The sequence below is a fragment of the Pyrus communis genome, chromosome 13 (assembly GCF_041283825.1).
Source record: "Pyrus communis isolate YQ-2024b chromosome 13, ASM4128382v1, whole genome shotgun sequence".
Lineage (NCBI taxonomy): Eukaryota > Viridiplantae > Streptophyta > Magnoliopsida > Rosales > Rosaceae > Pyrus > Pyrus communis.
This window is the reverse complement of record NC_142577.1, coordinates 20,816,451-20,834,705: the sequence shown is the minus strand read 5'-3', so window position 1 is coordinate 20,834,705 and position 18,255 is coordinate 20,816,451. Positions and strand designations below refer to the sequence as shown.

The 18,255-nt window shown below is 37.7% G+C and overlaps 1 protein-coding gene and 1 pseudogene across 2 annotated transcripts; both read right to left on the bottom strand.

Moving 5' to 3' along the window:
* Positions 1–875: 875 nt before the first annotated feature.
* On the bottom strand, positions 876–6,065 carry LOC137736799 (putative histone-arginine methyltransferase 1.4). Its single transcript, XM_068476069.2, has 14 exons — positions 5,517–6,065; positions 5,217–5,279; positions 4,901–5,003; positions 4,527–4,670; positions 4,232–4,335; positions 4,029–4,127; positions 3,874–3,943; positions 3,652–3,748; positions 3,152–3,206; positions 2,864–2,947; positions 1,946–2,127; positions 1,666–1,838; positions 1,435–1,586; positions 876–1,198 (listed from the first exon to the last, which is right to left on the bottom strand). Exons 1-14 carry the CDS (start codon positions 5,718–5,720, stop codon positions 1,094–1,096), a joined length of 1,635 nt encoding a protein of 544 aa, XP_068332170.2. The 5' UTR covers positions 5,721–6,065; the 3' UTR covers positions 876–1,093.
* A 7,206-nt stretch (positions 6,066–13,271) lies between these two features.
* On the bottom strand, positions 13,272–15,078 carry LOC137737227 (xyloglucan 6-xylosyltransferase 2 pseudogene; annotated as a pseudogene). Its single transcript, XR_015955152.1, has one exon. The product of XR_015955152.1 is annotated as a xyloglucan 6-xylosyltransferase 2 pseudogene (transcript).
* Between the last annotated feature and the right edge of the window lie 3,177 nt (positions 15,079–18,255).

Genomic DNA, 18,255 nt, shown 5'->3' with positions numbered 1-18,255 from the left:
ATGCCACATCAATTAAGAAATTTTTCTGACTGGATGTCGACTATACACATCACTTGTCACATTAGATATTTCGAGAATATAGTGTAAATATGTGGTTTCCCTGGCCATTACAGGCTTCAGTTTTATATACGAATTTTATCAGTGCACGTAAGACTGAATCTGGGACGCACCCAGTAATGTCATAAGATGGTTGTCTTGTCTAAAAATAAACAGTATATTTCTTTGCAAAAGATCACCATCTCAAGTTAGCTCCTTTCCAGCCGCTGCTATAATGTGGTTAATATTCAACGATCTCCATCTCCAGCCGTGGCTGCGGTCAGTCAAGATTCCGTTGGTTCGACATCTGCTCGAATTTCTTTCTGGGTTGTGCAGACTGGTGGCTTTTGTACAGCATATTGCTTAGAGCAACATTTGTACAGAGCACCAATTGAAGATTTCGACGAATATTTCAACCAATACAATAAACCAAGTGTTGGACATGGAGTCCAACTAGAAAGGTACGTTCCATGCGAGATTTGACAGGAGCAATGATCCATCAGATCTCTATATGCAAAATCTAACCGTTAATTTCTCGAAGAACCAACAGTGGTACATACCATGAATTCTTTGTTTTACTGTGTAATGCAAAAGGACATCGAAATGTCTATCAACCTAACATTGCATAACATCCGGGGAGTCAACCCTATTGGAAAACTGAAGACATTACTTTCCATGGATCATCAATGCCAGACAACCGGGTGGCCATGTAGCAACCCTAAACCCTACAGGGTAAAAATACCAACGTTCAGGGAAGCAACCCTAATGGACAGAGGAACAAGGCTTATCACAGGTGGTCCGAGCCCCCAAATCAGTTCTTAAAACGTAAGACATTTGGGTACACTCGCAACGGTGTCTTATTGATAAGCTGGTGAAATCAAGATAAAATTGCATAAATATGCTGCACAAGCCACTCAAATGAATATCTAATTTACAGGGGTTAAACCCTAGGACATGGAGGAAGTGAGAGACCAGTTAAACGGGAAGTGGTGGACGACTAACAGGGAACCCTAGCACTTGCTAGAGTAAAACAGTTTATGTTACAAACAAACAGAGATCAAATGTTCTTCAAAGCCCCCGCGGATTTGGCAAATTCTTCCAGTAAGATCTTTGAGCCTGAAGTCGGTGAGGGTTGCGCAATAAATTCAGAATCGTCCAAATCCTGGGAGTTAATGGGTATAATGTAAGACCACAAACCAAGTTAGTATATACTCTAACAGCTAGAGCAACGGCATTTTTCTAGTAAACGATTGCAGGACAAAACCTGGTATATCTACATTTTTTTTTTGTTGCTCCTAGAAGACGGTAGTGATTTAATTAATCATTATGCTTTGAACCGAACTACAATAATTCAAATATTCAGAAGGACAGGGTCCAGTTGACCGTGATAGCCCTTACCTGTGTCTGTATTTGCTGATGTGGTTGCTGATCTTGGGCAATTGTGTAGGCTTGCGGTTGCGACATTCTATAGTAGGGCTCTTTGAGATCAAGTTTACAAGAAGACTGCTGAATTATACCTCCTAGCTCAGCCCCAGGGCCCCATGTTTTAGCTGAAGGTGAGGCCATAACTCGTTAGAAAACCGGAAAAAGAAATCTGAAGCCAAAACAAGTATTATATTAGACACTGACCTGCCAAAGTGAGATATATTGTGTAACTCTGAGAATTGTGGGCAACCATGTGGAGTCGGCCAGTGATTTCTTGTCCTGCCATCACATAAATTGGCTGAGAGAGAACGCAGCGTAATTGGTACCAATGGGTCGTTGGTGCACCAGGCGCGGTGGTAAGCCACCTTTGTACGGTACTGTAAATAAGCAATGTGAAAGCAGTTATGAGACCCACAAATTTGCTTAAAAAATGAAATGCAGAAGATTATATTCATTCCACAAGATCATTGATTCAGATGATTACCTCCCATCAAACAAGACATCGAACCAGCATGCTAACCCATGCACTCTAGTGCCTACAGCAGCTGTAAACCGTAAAGGTATGTCGATTTCATACAGGTCCTCTTCGCTTGTTTTGGTAAAGTCAATCACATGAGACATTGAAGGAGCCACCAGTAATCTTGGATCAAAAGCATCTACCACAGGCTGTTCGAGAATAAAACAGAATAATTCAGCACAACATCAAGTCCTAGCAACCCAAAACAACCACCAATAAAATGTCTTGCACAGATATAATTTTGGATCCTGGAAGTTTTAAATAATCCCTCACCAAGGAAATTCAGCCATTTCGGTCTGAGGGGTTTGCAAAAGCCTTGGAAAGTTATTGATGTTGCAAATGTCCAATTATTTTTGTTGTTTCATTTAAGAGATGCATAAACCCTTAGCTCAAAGGCCTAGGCAAGTCAATAAAAGTAGCTGGGTTCTTAAAAAACCATACCGATCAACTAAGGGAATTAGATTCTTAAATAGTGATGGCAGAGGGTATGTGGCTATCCCTTATTTCACTAGACCATGAAAAGTGAAGAGCACACCAAGAGTTTACCAAGAACAGGATGAATGGGAGATGCACAGAGTGACAAATCAAGTTTGATTAGGTTTATCGTCAAGCGTAATTTCATGGAATAGGAAATAGGAAGAATCCAGGAAATCCTAAAACTAAAATTCAATTTAACAAGTTAAAAAAAAAAAAAAAAAAAAAAAAAAAGTTTAATTACTCAAGTTCTTATTTAACCTACACATGTAAACTATGGTTGCAAAACACAGCAATATCTCAAAGTAGGCAAATAATATCAGTTGCAGACAACAAGCTTTGTTCAACCCAGAATTGAATAACGTACAAGTTTTGCAATACTTTTAAGTTATGCATAAGAAATATATAGACCTGTGAAAAATATCCCTGGAATGCAGATCCATACAACGGTTGCAAATCAACTCCATAATAATTTTGTTGCTGCCAGAAGAGGGCCTGCATATTTACAAAACAAGAACATTAATCTACATCAAATAAGAGAGGAAACTGATTGCACTACACGTTTATAACAGCAATCTAATAGAACTTTTAGATCAGCTGCATTGTGCATGGCTTGTAGGTTACAAGTTTCTGAATGGTTATCCATGCATAATGTCCTTCCTTATATAAATTAACGAAAAATGATGACGACATACGCACCTTATTTGCTATTTCAACAAACAAATATTCATCACTGAAAGGTGCCATGTGAATCCTGCGGAAGTAATCAACTTGAATTGATGAGAAAAACAAAAGTAACAGATATAATGATTTTGAATAGGTACTAATAGTAATCAATATACACTAGGACCACAAGCAAATGAAATGAAAGATCTAACATAGCAATATAGCATCACCGAACAACCCAAGAGAAAAATAATGTGACCGGGCAACATGTAGGTAATATGATATAGAATATTTTATCATGACTAGTAACTAACATTACCTAACTAATCCTGATCTGAACTAAAATAATTTTACTGCTGGGAACCCACTTCTTGTCTTAAAAAAGGGTAAATATCCCACAGCTGACATCTTTTTTTTTTTTTTTTTCTACCCAGAGTTGATATTTTCAAAGAGTGTCCCATGATACAAGTAAAATAACGTACACAAGAGATACCAGAAAACAAAACATAGAAGAAATTCAAAGGTTAAATTACCTTCCCAATGTGGGGAACATTTTCCCATTTGGTTGAAGAAACCGATCTCTTGCAATCACATAGGTTTCCAGCATTCTTTCATTAATTAACAAAGTGCCTAAAGCCATGACAAAGAAAAGTTTCCATTAGGACTAGTTTCAGACTATCAGCGGAGCAGATACATCAAGAAGAGCAGGGCAACATCCATTTGAATGTCTATAGCAAATATATATAGAGGCTTACCCATTGGCTCTGAGATAAGGATATCTGCTTTCTCTGGCAAGTCAACCTCCTCAATTTTACCTTTGATTACCTACATGTTGACATATGGTCCCATTAGAGGACAGGAATGAAGAAAAAAAGGACAAAACATTCAGAAATGACATCAAAAGTCTCACAGTTATCCTTTCACCAAGTGAAGGGTTCCCTGCAATTAGCTTGCGTGCATAATCTGCCATTTCAGATGCTTCCACAGCATAAACATGTTTAGCACCAGCCTATATTGGGAAGAAAAGAAATAGAAGATCGAGAAGAGGTATGGCAAAACAAAATATGAAAGATTACTATACACAAACTTAATTGATCAAAGAGCTGAGTGTACCTGTGCAGCAAATAATGACAAAATACCACTACCAGCACCAACATCAACAACCACGCGACCATTAAAATCCACACGATTTTCTATGACAGCAGCATAATAGGTTCCTGAAGAAGAAAAACAGGGCACTTACTAACATATTCATCATCAACTCATTGGATATTTTTAGTGAAACTAATAAAATTTAGTGTAAATACTAAATTTACAAATGGATTCTGAAGCTCAAGAATACGTCTCAACTCCAAAACAAAAGAAACGTGAAGTTGAAAATGAACAAGAATATAGTTAGTGAACTAACCTGTCCGAACATAATCCTGTAACATGTTCTGTTGATGTAGCAATTGTCCATAGTAATGGAAATACATTTTAGCAGAAGATGGCTCTATTTTGTCGTCAAACTTGCTTTTGGTAGATGATAGTTCTCCATTTGGTAACTTTTGTCCTGCAAGAGTGCACAAAAACGGATTAATTGACAAGAATGCAATGCCGCATGACAAGGAGCAAGACAGTCAAAGTATAGGAGTATTTGCATGGAAGAAATCATAAGACATAATCATGTCACAACAGAATAGCTACGTTCTAGATGTGCAATGATATTCATCTAGTACTTCTTCGGTCAATTCATCCACAAACAAAAGAAATACATCCATAAGTAAACTTTTGGAACAGAACCTTGATCAACAAGGTCCTTCTTCCATTGCTCAAATGCATGATGGAAGGCTGCACTCTCCTCCTCGTTATTAAAACGAATAGTGACTCCCCTTGAATACGATTTCTGGTTCAAAAGAAGTAATGTTAAAAGAAACAAACATCTGACAGATATTGAATGAATCCTATAACAATGTTGCGCACAAAGGTACAAACAACGAACAATGTTGCACGAAAAAGTACAATCAACGTGAAAATCCACTGCGATACATATTTGGCACTGTAAAAGTTTGCAAAGTAAAATCATCAAAATGCAAACGCGTAAAGTTATTTCGGTTACCTCTTCATCGGTATCAGAACTTTCTGTTATGCAAACTGACTGCACCGGGCCTAACTTGAATAGCTACGAACGAAAAAACACATACCAAAATCAAACAACAAACTTAATTACAACATTATATCAAATATTATACTACCGACTAAATCAGGTATAATTAAAATTTTAAAGCAGTAAAGCCAGGGTAAACTGTTATCAACTAGATATTTACTTTCCTTCACTTTCTCGGCAACCAAACAAAGCTGAATACTTCTCAACTTAAAAGGCTAAACTGAAACAGCATACTCCAAATAAAAGGCAAACCTTAGCAGTTTGGAGATCGACATTGAGGCGGGCATCGGACTCAGCCTCCTGCTGAAACCGGAGCTCTGCCACTCCGTCTTCGGGACTGAACCGAGCCACCGCCGGTGCCAGAGTAGTAGAAGACGACAACGAAGCGAGCTCGGAGGCGGATGCCAAAGCAAACTCCTGCTGCTTCTTCGCTGCTTCTCCTACAGAGCTCTCCATTATCTCCTTCTCCAACCTCAATCGGGATATTTACTAAATTAAAAAATCAAAAGAATAAAGGAAAAAGAAAAAAAGGAAAAAAAAAAGAAAAAAGAAAAAAGAAAAAGCAGCGACTGATTATTCGAAGACAGTGGAGGAGTGAGAAAATTAGGGTTTGGTTAGAGAGAGAAAGTGAAGGAGGGAAGGGGCTGGAAAATTTGGAGAGCCGCCAGAGAACGAAACATACAAGAGAGTTGGGATTTTATACTGAGAGAGCGAGCTTTGAGGAGAGTTGAGTTCACACTCTTCAGAGAAAGGTTCCAATGTCGACATGTGCTGACGTGTCCATTGTGTTGGCGGTGAGTTGAGAATTCCAATTCTCCCGGAATCTTCTTTATGAAAATTCTGAAATTCATAAATTATATTCGTTTATCGTATATTATATAATTAAAATTTTATATTTTGTTTAAAATAAAACATAAAACTGATTGTATGACGTATTATAAACACAATTTATAAATCCACACAAAAAAAATTGGGAGATGATGAGTTGAGGTGAGGTGATGTGGTTACTTTGCGATTGCTGGATTCGGCTGTGGGACCCAGGGTGAAGCGGAAGGGTTTCCTTGCTTGTTCGGGGAGTCGAAATTTTAAAGGCAGTGGGGTTTTGGGTGTGTTAACGGTTTGTATGGCCCAAATTTAACAGCTTGCATGCTTTTGCTTTTGAGATCTTCTTTTGCTACTGGGATGTTCATGGGCTGGACTCACCACCACTAACTTGTACAATACACTGTGTTGGGCTGGGTCAGGAATCCGAGCCCAAAAACTTAGGTAAATTTTAGAATATGTTACAGAAAATTACTTTAGCTATTGGATTAATCATAGTTTCATACCCTATCGTTAAAACATTTCAATTTCATACATTATTTTTAAATTTGTTACAATATCATACATTCTGTCAATTTGTCTGTCAACTTATATGTTAAATACTGACGTGGCTTGAAATGAAACTCATTTTCTATTAAAAAATTAATTAAATATTAAAATTAATTAAAAAAAAAAACCTCTTTCTCTCTCGTTTCTTCCCAGATGCCCTCTCCTTCCCTCACCCTTGTTCATCGCATCCCAAAATCCCATCACTCCCTCCTTCTCATACCATCGCATACCAAACTCAGAAATATAATATCATACCACATCCCCACCCTCCCCCGTCTCCTTCACCTATTCTCTCCATCCAATTCCCCATCCTCACCTCACTCCCTTCCCGGGCCACCATTCACAGATCCGACAAACCCACACACCTTGGATGTGGGATTCAGTAGGCAGAGTCCGCGAGCTCAGCTTAAGACGTTGGCGAAGTCCGGGAGCTCGACTGGCGGGACTACAAAGATGTCGTCTACGTCCGCATCGGGGGCGTCGAAGCCGGCGGCTTCGGTGTTTCCCATTCTGCCGTCGTCGCTGGGGTTGAATAGAACAAGACGAGATCGGGTCCGATGCCACAGGGAGCCTTTTTGGGGTTAGGGGTGAGAAGGGGTCGGCGCTGGGCTCGAGCAATTTGTCGAGGCTGGGCGTCGGCGGTCGGAGTTTACGGTCGGGAATTGGGAGGAAGAAGAAAGTTGCTGCAAGTCAGAGTAGTATTGGGTTTGGGATGGGATGGTATGAAGAGAGGAGGGAGTGATGGAGGAGGAAACAGCATCTGGGAAGAAAGGAGAGCGAAAGAGGTTTTTTTTTTTAATTAATTTTTTAATAGAAAATGAGTATTGCCTCAAGCCACGTATTTAACAGATGAATTGACAAACAAATTGGCGAAATGTATGACATTGCAACAAATTCAAAGATAAGGTATAACATTGATATGTTTTAAAGATAGGGTATGAAACCTTAATTAGACCAATAATTAAGGTAATTTTTTATAATTTACCCTAAATTTTATATAGGAATCTGTTATATCTTGATCATTATATTCTTAATAAAAAAAAATCCCATGATTTTAAATCAATGAAGTAACAACATTGGTGTTTGTTGAGAGAATTTTACGTTGGATATCGTCATTTTATTTTCAGATAAATGCTCATATTATAACATGGTTTCAAACAAATTATTAATATATGAGACTCAACAATCACACATACTATGCGTGTCACAAAAGAAAAACTAAAGACAAAGGTATGATGAGAGTATCCCTGAAAAAGCATGTTGAGCATTCTCTGGTAACTAGGAAAATAGATTGTTTCAACTATGACATGTGGACCATCTCCAATGTAGATGTTAAATTTAGTTTTGACAACTAATGGGACAAAATAACATTTTATAAAGTTTTATATTTTAACCGAGATGTCAAATTATAATGTTTTTTGGTTATTTATAAAATCAAGTGGGTCAGAACTCAATAATAAAATAATCAATAAGTGAAAAAAAATAAATAAAATAAAACAAAACAAAATTTTGACGTTGTCTTCAAATTTGATAGATGTAACGAGCCGTTGACATGTTATAAGTTTTCGTTTATTTTATTTTTGTAGCCCTTGTTGATACGGACGCGCTGGCGTGAATGGAATCGAATTTGGAGCTAAAACAAAGCTTCTTCGATTTTTGAACGTCAAGGGCATTTTTTTGTAATTTCACAAATGGAGATATTTCTCCACTTTAGGCCTCTACATGGCTGACAAATGGCATTTCCCCACCCCATTTTTGGGGTATTTTATCACCCCACTCATGAACCCTCTCTCTAGAACACTCTCACACTCTTATTGTCTCTTATTTTCACTATCTCTTTGTCTCTCTCACCCTCACCTGGAACCCTCTCCGAGAACCAACTACCGAGACCACCAACACTGGCCTTTCTCCCTCCGGCGACCACCACACCACCATCACTTTTTCCCCTACGAGTTCTACGAACCTAGAACAAAGAGAAACCTTCACTTTTCTCTCTCTTCTTCGTTGCATAGTACCTTCTTTGTGCAAAAAGTTGATCCGGCAAGTTCTCACCATTTTCCGACGAGGTAAGCTTGATAACAACTCTAAATCTTCGTAGATCGTGTTTAGGTAGTTTTTGCAACATTTTTGTGACATTTGATGCATAAACCAACTCGGAAACCATTCTCCCAGTTTTTTCCTCGAATGACTGTGGGTTGCAGGCCATTTTCTAGTCGATCCTAACCTCGACTCGACCTCATCTTGGTATGACTCGAATCCTCACTCTCATAGCTTCATTTTGTTTTTGAATGGCGAGTTTTGGTTAAGTTTTGACCCCAAAACAGAGTTGAGGAAGTTTCTTGGTCAAAACTCACAAATTCCGGCCTTCCTTTTCGCTAGTGACCCTACGATCCGATTCAAAACCTGGCCCAAACCTTGGGCCTATGTAACCCAAGCCCAAACCCGTACCAAGCCTAATTTATTAGCCCTAAACCGGATCCAAACCCAATATCCCAGGCCAAGTCCTACACCCAGCCTAATCCAGTTATCCAAGCCCAAACCTAACCCTGATCCGATTAGAACCGGACCCAATTCCAGTTTCCTGAGCTGGTGCGTGGGTGCATGTCATGGATGGCGCGTGGAGCACATGCACCTCCATCGTCGTCGACAAAGGCGCCAGCGAGGTTTCCGTCGACTCAACTCAGTGCGTGGCATGCCGAATCTGAATCCGCTATCCATTTTTCTAAATTCCATCGTTTTAGTAAAGTTTCATTTAATTGTCTTCATTTGTGTTTAGGTGCATCGGTTGGAAGTGATCCAATCCTCTCTAGTTCGAGCAGCTCTCTGGTAGTGGAATACTTATGAGTAGACCCCTTCTTAATTGCACGTTTTTATAAAATATTAGGTTTGCATGCATTTCATATTTCATGATTTGAGTATGTTTTATATTATGTTTTTACAGATTTCTATAATTATGTTTTGAGGAGAATTTATGAATTATTTAAATTGCTTTTAAGGAAATATTAATGATCTATCGAATTGACATTTTATTAAAGGTTATGAATCTTCGGATTTACATAATTGAAATTCTCTGGATTTACGAATGTGAATTATCATGGATTTGTGTGTTGAGGCTTTGAGCTTTTGAGCTTCAGTGATTGGATATGAGTTTTAAGGTATGTTTCGGTGCTTATATAGCAGGTTATCAGCTTTGAGCTTTTGAGCTTCAGTGATTGGATATGAGTTTTAAGGTATGTTTCGGTGCTTATATAGCAGGTTATCATACAACACATACACTCAACCGGGTATGTAAATGTCAATGGTCATAGGACACAGTTGATGATATGAATGATATACCCCTAGCTTCACTAGCCCGGGGCTAGTGTCGGTGTGATGTGTTATATGTATATGTTTCTTCTCCGGCATAACCCGAAGTCATACAATTTCACCTTTGAGTGATGGACCCCCCATTTCTTCTTCAGCGTAACTTGGAGTGTACATCTTCACCTTCGGGTGATGGACCCACTGCATATACATATATATGTTATATCCTCTTCTATGGCGTAACTCGAAGTCGTATAGCTTCACCTTAGGGTTATGGACCATGGTTTCTTCACTAGTGTAACCCAGTGTCGTACAACTTCACCTTTGGTGATGGTTATGCCTTCAGGCCATTATGATACTCCTAGCTAAGTATACCATTGATTTGAGTTACAAGATTCTTGGGTTTTGCCTCCGAGCAGTTCGATACCACTTTTAGAGATGATTTTATTGCTACAATTATTTTGACATGCTAGAGTTTTTGGCAAAAACCCAATTGTAGTATTATATATACATTTTCAAAACAGAGGGTTAGTATGTTCATAAATAAAATAGTTTTCGTATTATTAGTATTATTATAAACTTATGGTCCACTCACCTTTTCTGTTTTTGTGCCCCCTCGGGACATAGTGACGATGAGTATGACCCAAGCATCAAGGCATTTTCTTACCAGTGACCTTGCATCCCTCCACTTGTGTATGGTTTCCTTTTATGATCATTTGATACTCGATGCCTTACCTTTCTCTATCACTTTTGTTTTGTGGTATGCTCTGGAGATATTCGTACATCTTAAAATTAAGCAGAAACTATACCTGATAAAAACTGATCGCATGATGTACTATAAACGAACACAATTTACAAATCTACACAACAAAAAAAATCCGAAGAGGGTGAGTTGAGGTGAGGTGATGTGGGGATTTGGATCCTCGGTGGATGCCCTCTCTGACGATCCTAGGGATCAACGAACACGGACCATTGATAAAAAATCATGCGGTCCCAATTAAATGTTTTTTATATTTTTAAAAGTAAAACACCATCATTTTGCGTGAAAAATATTAAAAAAAAAAATTGTAGCCGCACGATTTTTTATCAACTATCCGTGTTCGCTGATCCTAGGATCCCTAGGGAAGGAGTCCAGCAAGGATCTAAATCCATGATGTTGTTACTTTGCGATTGCTGGATTCGGTTGTGGGACCTAGGGGGAAGCGGAAGGGGTTTCCTTGCTTGTTCGGGGAGTTGGAAATTTTAAAGGTAGTGGGGTTTTGGGTGTGTTAAAGGTTTGTTCGGCCCAAATTTACCAACTTGCATGCTTTTGCTTTTGCTTTTGAGATCTTCTTTTGCTAGTGGGATGTTCATGGGCTGGACCCACCACTACTAACTTGTACAATACACTGTGTTGGGCTGGGTCAGGCATCAGAGCCCAAAAACTTAGGTAAATTTTATATAAGAAATTTGACCGTTGTATCTTCCGTCGTTAGATTCTTAATAAAAAAAAATCCCACGATTTTAAATCAATGAAGTAACTACATTGGTGTTTGCTGAGAGCATTTTACGTTGGATATCGTCATTTGATTTTCAATGAAATGCTCATATTATAACATGGTATCAAAATAAATTATTAATATATGAGACTTAAAATGTGTTACAAAAGAAAAATTAAAGACGAAGGTACGATGAGAGTATCCCAGAAAAAGCATGTTGAGCATTCTCTAGTAACTAGAAAAATAGATTGCTTCAACTATGACATGTGGACCATTTCCAATGTAGATGTTAAATTTAATTTTTACAGCTAATGGGACAAAATAACATTTTATAAAGTCTCATATTCTAACCAAGATGTCAAATTATAATGTTTTTTTGGCTATTTATAAAATTAAGTCGGCTCAAATTCAATAATAAAATAATCAATAAGTGAAAGACCAATAAAAAAAATATGTGGGCCAACATTAAAATAAAACAAAAGAAAATTTTTACATTGCCTTCAAATTTGGTAACAAAGTGGAAAATGTCAATTCATTTAGGATTTTAACATCTTATCTGAAATTAGAAAACCACATTTTTTTTTTGTCAAAATAATCCCGTAAGATTTTTTACATATCCTTTGGAAATACTCTTATGCAATTAAAATGTGTTAATCACAATTAAGGTTATGTTTGAGTAAGAAGTTGTTAGTTTTAAGAGACTGAAATCAAGTTAGTAAACAATGAACAACAAAATGATTTTCATGCAAATTACAAATGTATGTATAAAGAATTGCAAATCTGTACGTGAAATCATTTACAAATTCCTCCTACATACATTTGCATTTAACCTTAAATGAAGTTGTTTTGAGTCCGTTCAAAACCGTCTCAATCACACACACCCGCCTAATTAAACATCAAAATTCATCACTCCAAAGAGAAAGGAGGAACTCAATATATGGCATATGCATTTTTTTTCCAAACAAAACCCGGGAATCAATACTAAGGATGTATTCAATTGGGATTTTGAGGGATTTTAATTCTTTTAATGAATATATGGGTATTCAATCAGAATTTAAAGTGATTCTCTGAAATTCAAGGTGCATTTAATTAGAATTTTAAGACAGCTTATTAAAATACTTATAAATCAAGGGTATTTAATTAAGATTTTAAAGCAGTTTATAACATTCAAGGTGTATTCAATTAGAAATTCATTTTAAAGAATTTGAGAAATTAGAGGGAATTGGAGAGATTTCGTAGTGTATTTTAAGCATCAACAAATCTCACATCTTCCCTTGATATTTCGAGGGAATTGAATCAAAATTTTATATGAAATCTCTACAAATCAATTAAACTCTATAAAAATCCATGGATTTATAAGGGGGGTGTATTCAAATGGGATTTTGAGGGATTTTAATTCTTTTAATGAATCTAGGGGTATTCAATCAGGATTTTAAGTGATTATCTGAAATTCAATGTGTATTCAATCAGGATTTTAAGATAGTTTATTAAAATCCTTAGAAATCCGAGTGTATTCAATTAGAATTTTAAAGAAGTTTATAACATTCTAGTGTATTCAATTAGAATTTGAATTTAAAGAATTTGGAAAAGTTGAGGAATTAGAGGGAATTAGAGTGATTTTGTAGTCTATTTTAAACATCCATAAATCTTATATATTCCCATGAGATTTCGAAGGATACGAAATCTCTACAAATCAGTCAAACTTCATAAAAATCGATGAATTTATAAATCCATTAAAATCTCTCAAATCCCAATTGAATACCCCCTAAATCTATTAAAGTTTCTCAAATTCTCACACCCCCAAATTTGAAGCTTAATATTCCTTCAAAAAATCATTAACAAAAAACATCAAAAGTGAAATACAAATTGACAGTATTATTAACTTAATAAATTAAAAAAAAATATTAGCAAAAGCAAAAAGTGGAAAATCAGGAAGATGATGATGGCCTGATTCGCCTGACAGCTTTGAAAGCAGGGTGCAGCAATCCAAGCTTGTCTTTCACCTCCAGCGGATTGCTACTCTCATTCCTTACCCTCTTCACTCTCCTACTTCCCAGCGACTTATGCTCGAACCCGTACATCTGCAACACCTGATTATCCCCAAAATTGTACGCCCGGTCCATCTGCTTCAAGCACCGCTCCACCGGGTAATCCCCGAACTTCCCGCACGGCTTGCACCCGACGAAATGCGTCACCAGCGGCCACCGGTGGTCGCCTAGCCCCGGGTGGTGGTTCTCGATCATCTCCTCGTATCTGTCCACCAGAATCCCCCAATAACCGTGGAGATAATACCCGTTTTCCAAGTACACCTTCTCCCCCCAAGTGTCCCTTCCTTTCGCTAATATATAAACCATGGCGGACTGATCGTCGGCTTCGAAAACGGGTCGCCCTTTGAGCTCCCGGGTCAGGACCTTACCCGCCTCGTCCCGGATCTTCCCCTTCGGACCCATCGGCGCCCAGACGTCCAGCATGTCGAGCGACCATTGGCAATTTCTGAGCAGGAACGACCCGGTGTTCAACCCGATCCAGTTCTTATCATCGTACACCATCTCGTTCCATCCGTGCATAACGAAATTGTGATCCTTGTATCGCTCCCAGGGGACCTCGAACGCCATGTCGGTGAACATGGCGTCAGAATCCATCCACCAGAGGAACTCCACCTCCGGGTGGGACAGGAGGAGCTTCCGGATAAGCGGCAGCTTGGCCCAAAACCCGGCCATTTCCGCGTCCAGAAGGACAAAATTGTAAAAGACCTCGATCCCGTGGAGGCGGCAGTAGTCGATTTTGTTCTTGATTGATTTCAATAGGTAGTGGTCACCAACCGGATTTTCGCACGGTTTGGGCGACGACCCGGTTACCAGCAGGACCCGGGGCTTATTGGGTCCGACAAAATTGGGGAAACTCGGGTTTTTCTTCAGCCAATCGGATCTCTGCTCGTCCCAGTCCGATATTTTGGGGCCGAGACTGTACGGCTGTTTCGGGTCGCGCTTCTCGTCTTCCGTTTCCGGCTCGTCTTTGAGGATTTTGGATATGTCGAACTCGGCGTAGTTGTTGGACTGGCCGGCCTGGTCGGCATCGTTTTGGTTGGTTTCGGGCGTGGCTTCCTTGAGCACTCGATGGGGCTCCACGCGCCGGTTGTGCGTGTAAAACCGTTCGCGGATGTCGTTGAAGTCCTGCTCTGGTGTTCCGAACTTCCCGGCTCCGACTGTGCCGCGCAGGACGACGACGGTTAAGAACAAGCACAGAAACGTCACTGTTCCCTGCCGCAAAGCTCTCTGGATCTGGCGGGCCCGGCGAGGCCCAAAGCACCGGTCCAGCATTCTGACTCGCCCGAGTTGAACCGGAAGGTGGATGCAAGAAGTGCAGCGTTTGAGGCTGCCTTCAGGATTTTGTACTCCGAAGGAGGTTAGGATTGTAAATATGGAGGAAATGGTTGGCGTTTAGGGGGTGAGGCTTAGAGAAGTGAGAAGGCCAAGCGTCGGTGCTGGCTTAGGGGAATGAAGATCAGAAATGTATTTTTTATTTAAAATACAAGTTGCGTATTATTTAAAATTAATTTCTAGAAGTTGTATTTTTTATTTACGTTCTTCTCGCACGTCATCGCGTTGGAGGGAAAAACTACTCGGCGGTCCAATCGTAGGGGGGACTCGTCATCCCGCAATCCCGCCAATCTTCTTCTTTTTTTTTTTCTTTTTTTTTTTACAGTAAAATGAATGAAAGTTCTGTTAAATTATATAATAAGTAGTTTAATTTGGTATCAAATTTGTCATCCATAAAATCCAAATCAGCGACGATTATACTTTTTTTTTCCTTTTATAATAGTAATTTACTAAATATATTGATCAAGAAATATAATTTAATGTGTTGTGCAAGGGTTGAAGGCTAAAACTAAGCTCGACAAAATGATGATATAGCCTATCAATTTGTTTTTTTGTCGAGAATTATAAATTTAAGGGTGTCCCACGCTTTTAAGGCTTTGATTGGGACTATTTTAACCTCATAAGACAATTTTCAAATGAAATGTTAAATTTTAAATTTAAATTTAAATTTGAAGGCTTACAAGGCACTTTGACATCTTTTATACTTTTGCTCTTCAACCGATATGTCAAATTTTAAACATAAAAAATAATTCATGTACCTTCTTTGCATTGGGAATGAAAAGAAACAAAAGGATATTGCTTTAAACTAATAAAAATTTAATAAAAAGTATTTAATAATTAATTAAAAAAATCTGAAGGTGCTGTCAAATTTAGTAGCAAAAGGGAGAGATATCGATCCATGTCATGCCACATCAGATTTGGCTTCTTAGTTGGAAAACATTAATGTTGTATTTTGTTACCGTTATTGTTGATTTGGATAATTTGACATCTCATTTGAAGATGTTACAAGGTGTCTATGCTTTCATTTTGACTAGGCAAATTTTATAAGGCAGACATTGTTTTCTGAATTTGAGGCTACATTATTAATTAGCCAAGCCCACACGTCTCCCTTAGATATGCTCTAAAGGTTGACCTTCTATTTTGCCAGACGGTGCAATGTACTTTTACCATGCAAGTTGTTGTTCGATTTAAATTATTTTTAATGTGGCAGGTTCATTATAAGTTATTTTTCAACTTAGGATCTTGATGAATACAATAATAAATTATTATAACTAACTGATTGTGAACTTTAAACCATTATATAATACTCTGCAAAGTTGCCAAAAAGGAATTTGCCAAATGAGATGCATCATAAAGTCGTGGGTACTATTTGAGATTGAGATTTTGATACCAAAAATATTTGGGTGATTATTAACTCATTATTGAGATTTCATGAGTTGTTTCAAATCTAAACAATTATTTGCACTCCCACTTTTGGTGCAAGTTCTTAATTGTATGATAAAAGTAATTTTTGTATTAACTGCAAACGACATTTTATTACAGTGGTTGAAACAATCATGTTCATGCCATGATGCATGTATTTCTCACTAATTCTCTTTTTTTTTTTTTTTTTTTTTTAATAATTAACTATTCAACCCATTACAATTATGCTCATGCACCAGGATGTCCTCATCGATGCCCTTTTTTCCTAATAATTTTCATTTTTTCATCATACTACACATATTACCAAAAAAAATTAAATCGGCGAAATTTTCATAATGAGTTGAATGATGCATGTACAATGTTTTGTTGATATGTATTTTTTTTCCTCCACTATAGCGTTATGAGCCACTTGTACAACACGATGTTGATTCACATATTTCATGTAAGTAATTCTCGTAAACATAAATATTTGAATTCTATAAAATTCACTAAACTAGGAAACAATATTCGTATTTTAACAATCATACGTACGAAAACAAGAAAGTCAAGCAAAATCACGAGGCCTCATTTGTTTAGCTAGCTAGAAAGCAGAAATGTTGTCATGATCACCAATTCACCATGTGACCACGAAAACGAGACTCAGCTAGAGAGATCATGTTCACGAGGCCACTTTTGTTTACGTAGAGATCATGAGAGGCTTCACTTCACAGTTTCACAGGCTCACAACAAGCAAATCAAACTCCAAATTAAGTGAAGAAAACCAAAAGCATGTGTTGTGTTTGTGTGCCACTTTAGACAGATTAATCAAGTCACATGGATCTGTCTGTGTCCGCGTGTGACGTTCTAACAGCCAATTCCAATTTAACTGGCCACGAGGCGAGGAGTTAACACCTAATGTGATGGCTTCTCCATCAAACAAAACGGAGTTTTGACTGATAGCATGTGATGGGCTGTCTCGAAAATAAAACGAAGTTTTGACTCATAGCACATGTGATCGGAGTTTTGACGTTCTAAGAAATTCCGTTGTGCTGGGCTGTCCCGAAAACAAAACGGAGTTTTGACTGATAGCGTGTGCGATATCTACATGTGGCAATAACTGGCAAGCACTACGCGACTCCAATCACTTTCTAACCTAGATAATTAATATAAATAATAGACCAAGTTTCTTTTTGCACTTTATTAATATATGGATTAATCTTCTTTAATCATCTTTTCTATTCACTAATCTTCTTTAGTCAATTCATGTCTTTATCTCATTGGAAATCTTTGGCATTTGGATGTGTTGGAGAACAATTCAGAAATAAACAACAATAACAGAAATAAACAGAACTTGAAATTCTAATATTTTATTTACCAAATATACTTGATGTGCAGAATGAAATTATACAACAAATACATAAACTAATATAAAAATACAATGATACTAACTTGATCACAGAAGGTAGAGGCTAGCGTAAAAACTATGTCCTTCGAACAGTATTTTCGTCCCACTCTTGTGCTTGTGGTTCTACAACGTCTGCTCGACCAGGATACAACTACCAAATTCTACAACCCGCACTGGATTATAGAACTCTAGCGAATTGCTTTGTGTGTTTACTCTCTGGAAATTTTGTAAGGAAGATAAGGAGGAAGAAAAGATGATTATGACTTGGATACTGTGTTTACAAATATATAGGCTGTTTCACACCCTTTCAAATACCTGTTCAGTGTATTTGAAAGCACACAACTCTTTCTAATAGCTGTATCTTTTAGTCAAAAAGTACAACTCTTTCTAACAGCTGTGTCTTTTAATCAAAACGTTTTTTTAATTAATAAATTAATTAAAAAACTTAATCCGAAAATTAAAATTAATGAATCTGATTAATTTTAAATTCCAAGGCCCCAAGGCCCAAGGCCCTTGTCTTGATTAATTAATATTAATTGTATTTAGGCTATATTATATTCAAGCCTAATCCACACAACCATAAGGCCCAAGCCTTCAATCCATTTCCAAATAGTCCAAGTTCTAATTACTAAGAAAAGGGAATAAGCCTATAT

Coding starts and splice junctions, on each gene's coding strand:
- LOC137736799 (XM_068476069.2), bottom strand. CDS start 5,720: ATGGAGAGCTCTGTAGGAGAAGCAGCGAAGAAGCAGCAGGAGTTTGCT. Junction 3,207..3,651: donor ATGTTCCCCACATTGGGAAG/GTAATTTAACCT, acceptor TTACTTCCGCAG/GATTCACATGGCACCTTTCA. Junction 1,199..1,434: donor ATCAGCAAATACAGACACAG/GTAAGGGCTATC, acceptor ATTAACTCCCAG/GATTTGGACGATTCTGAATT.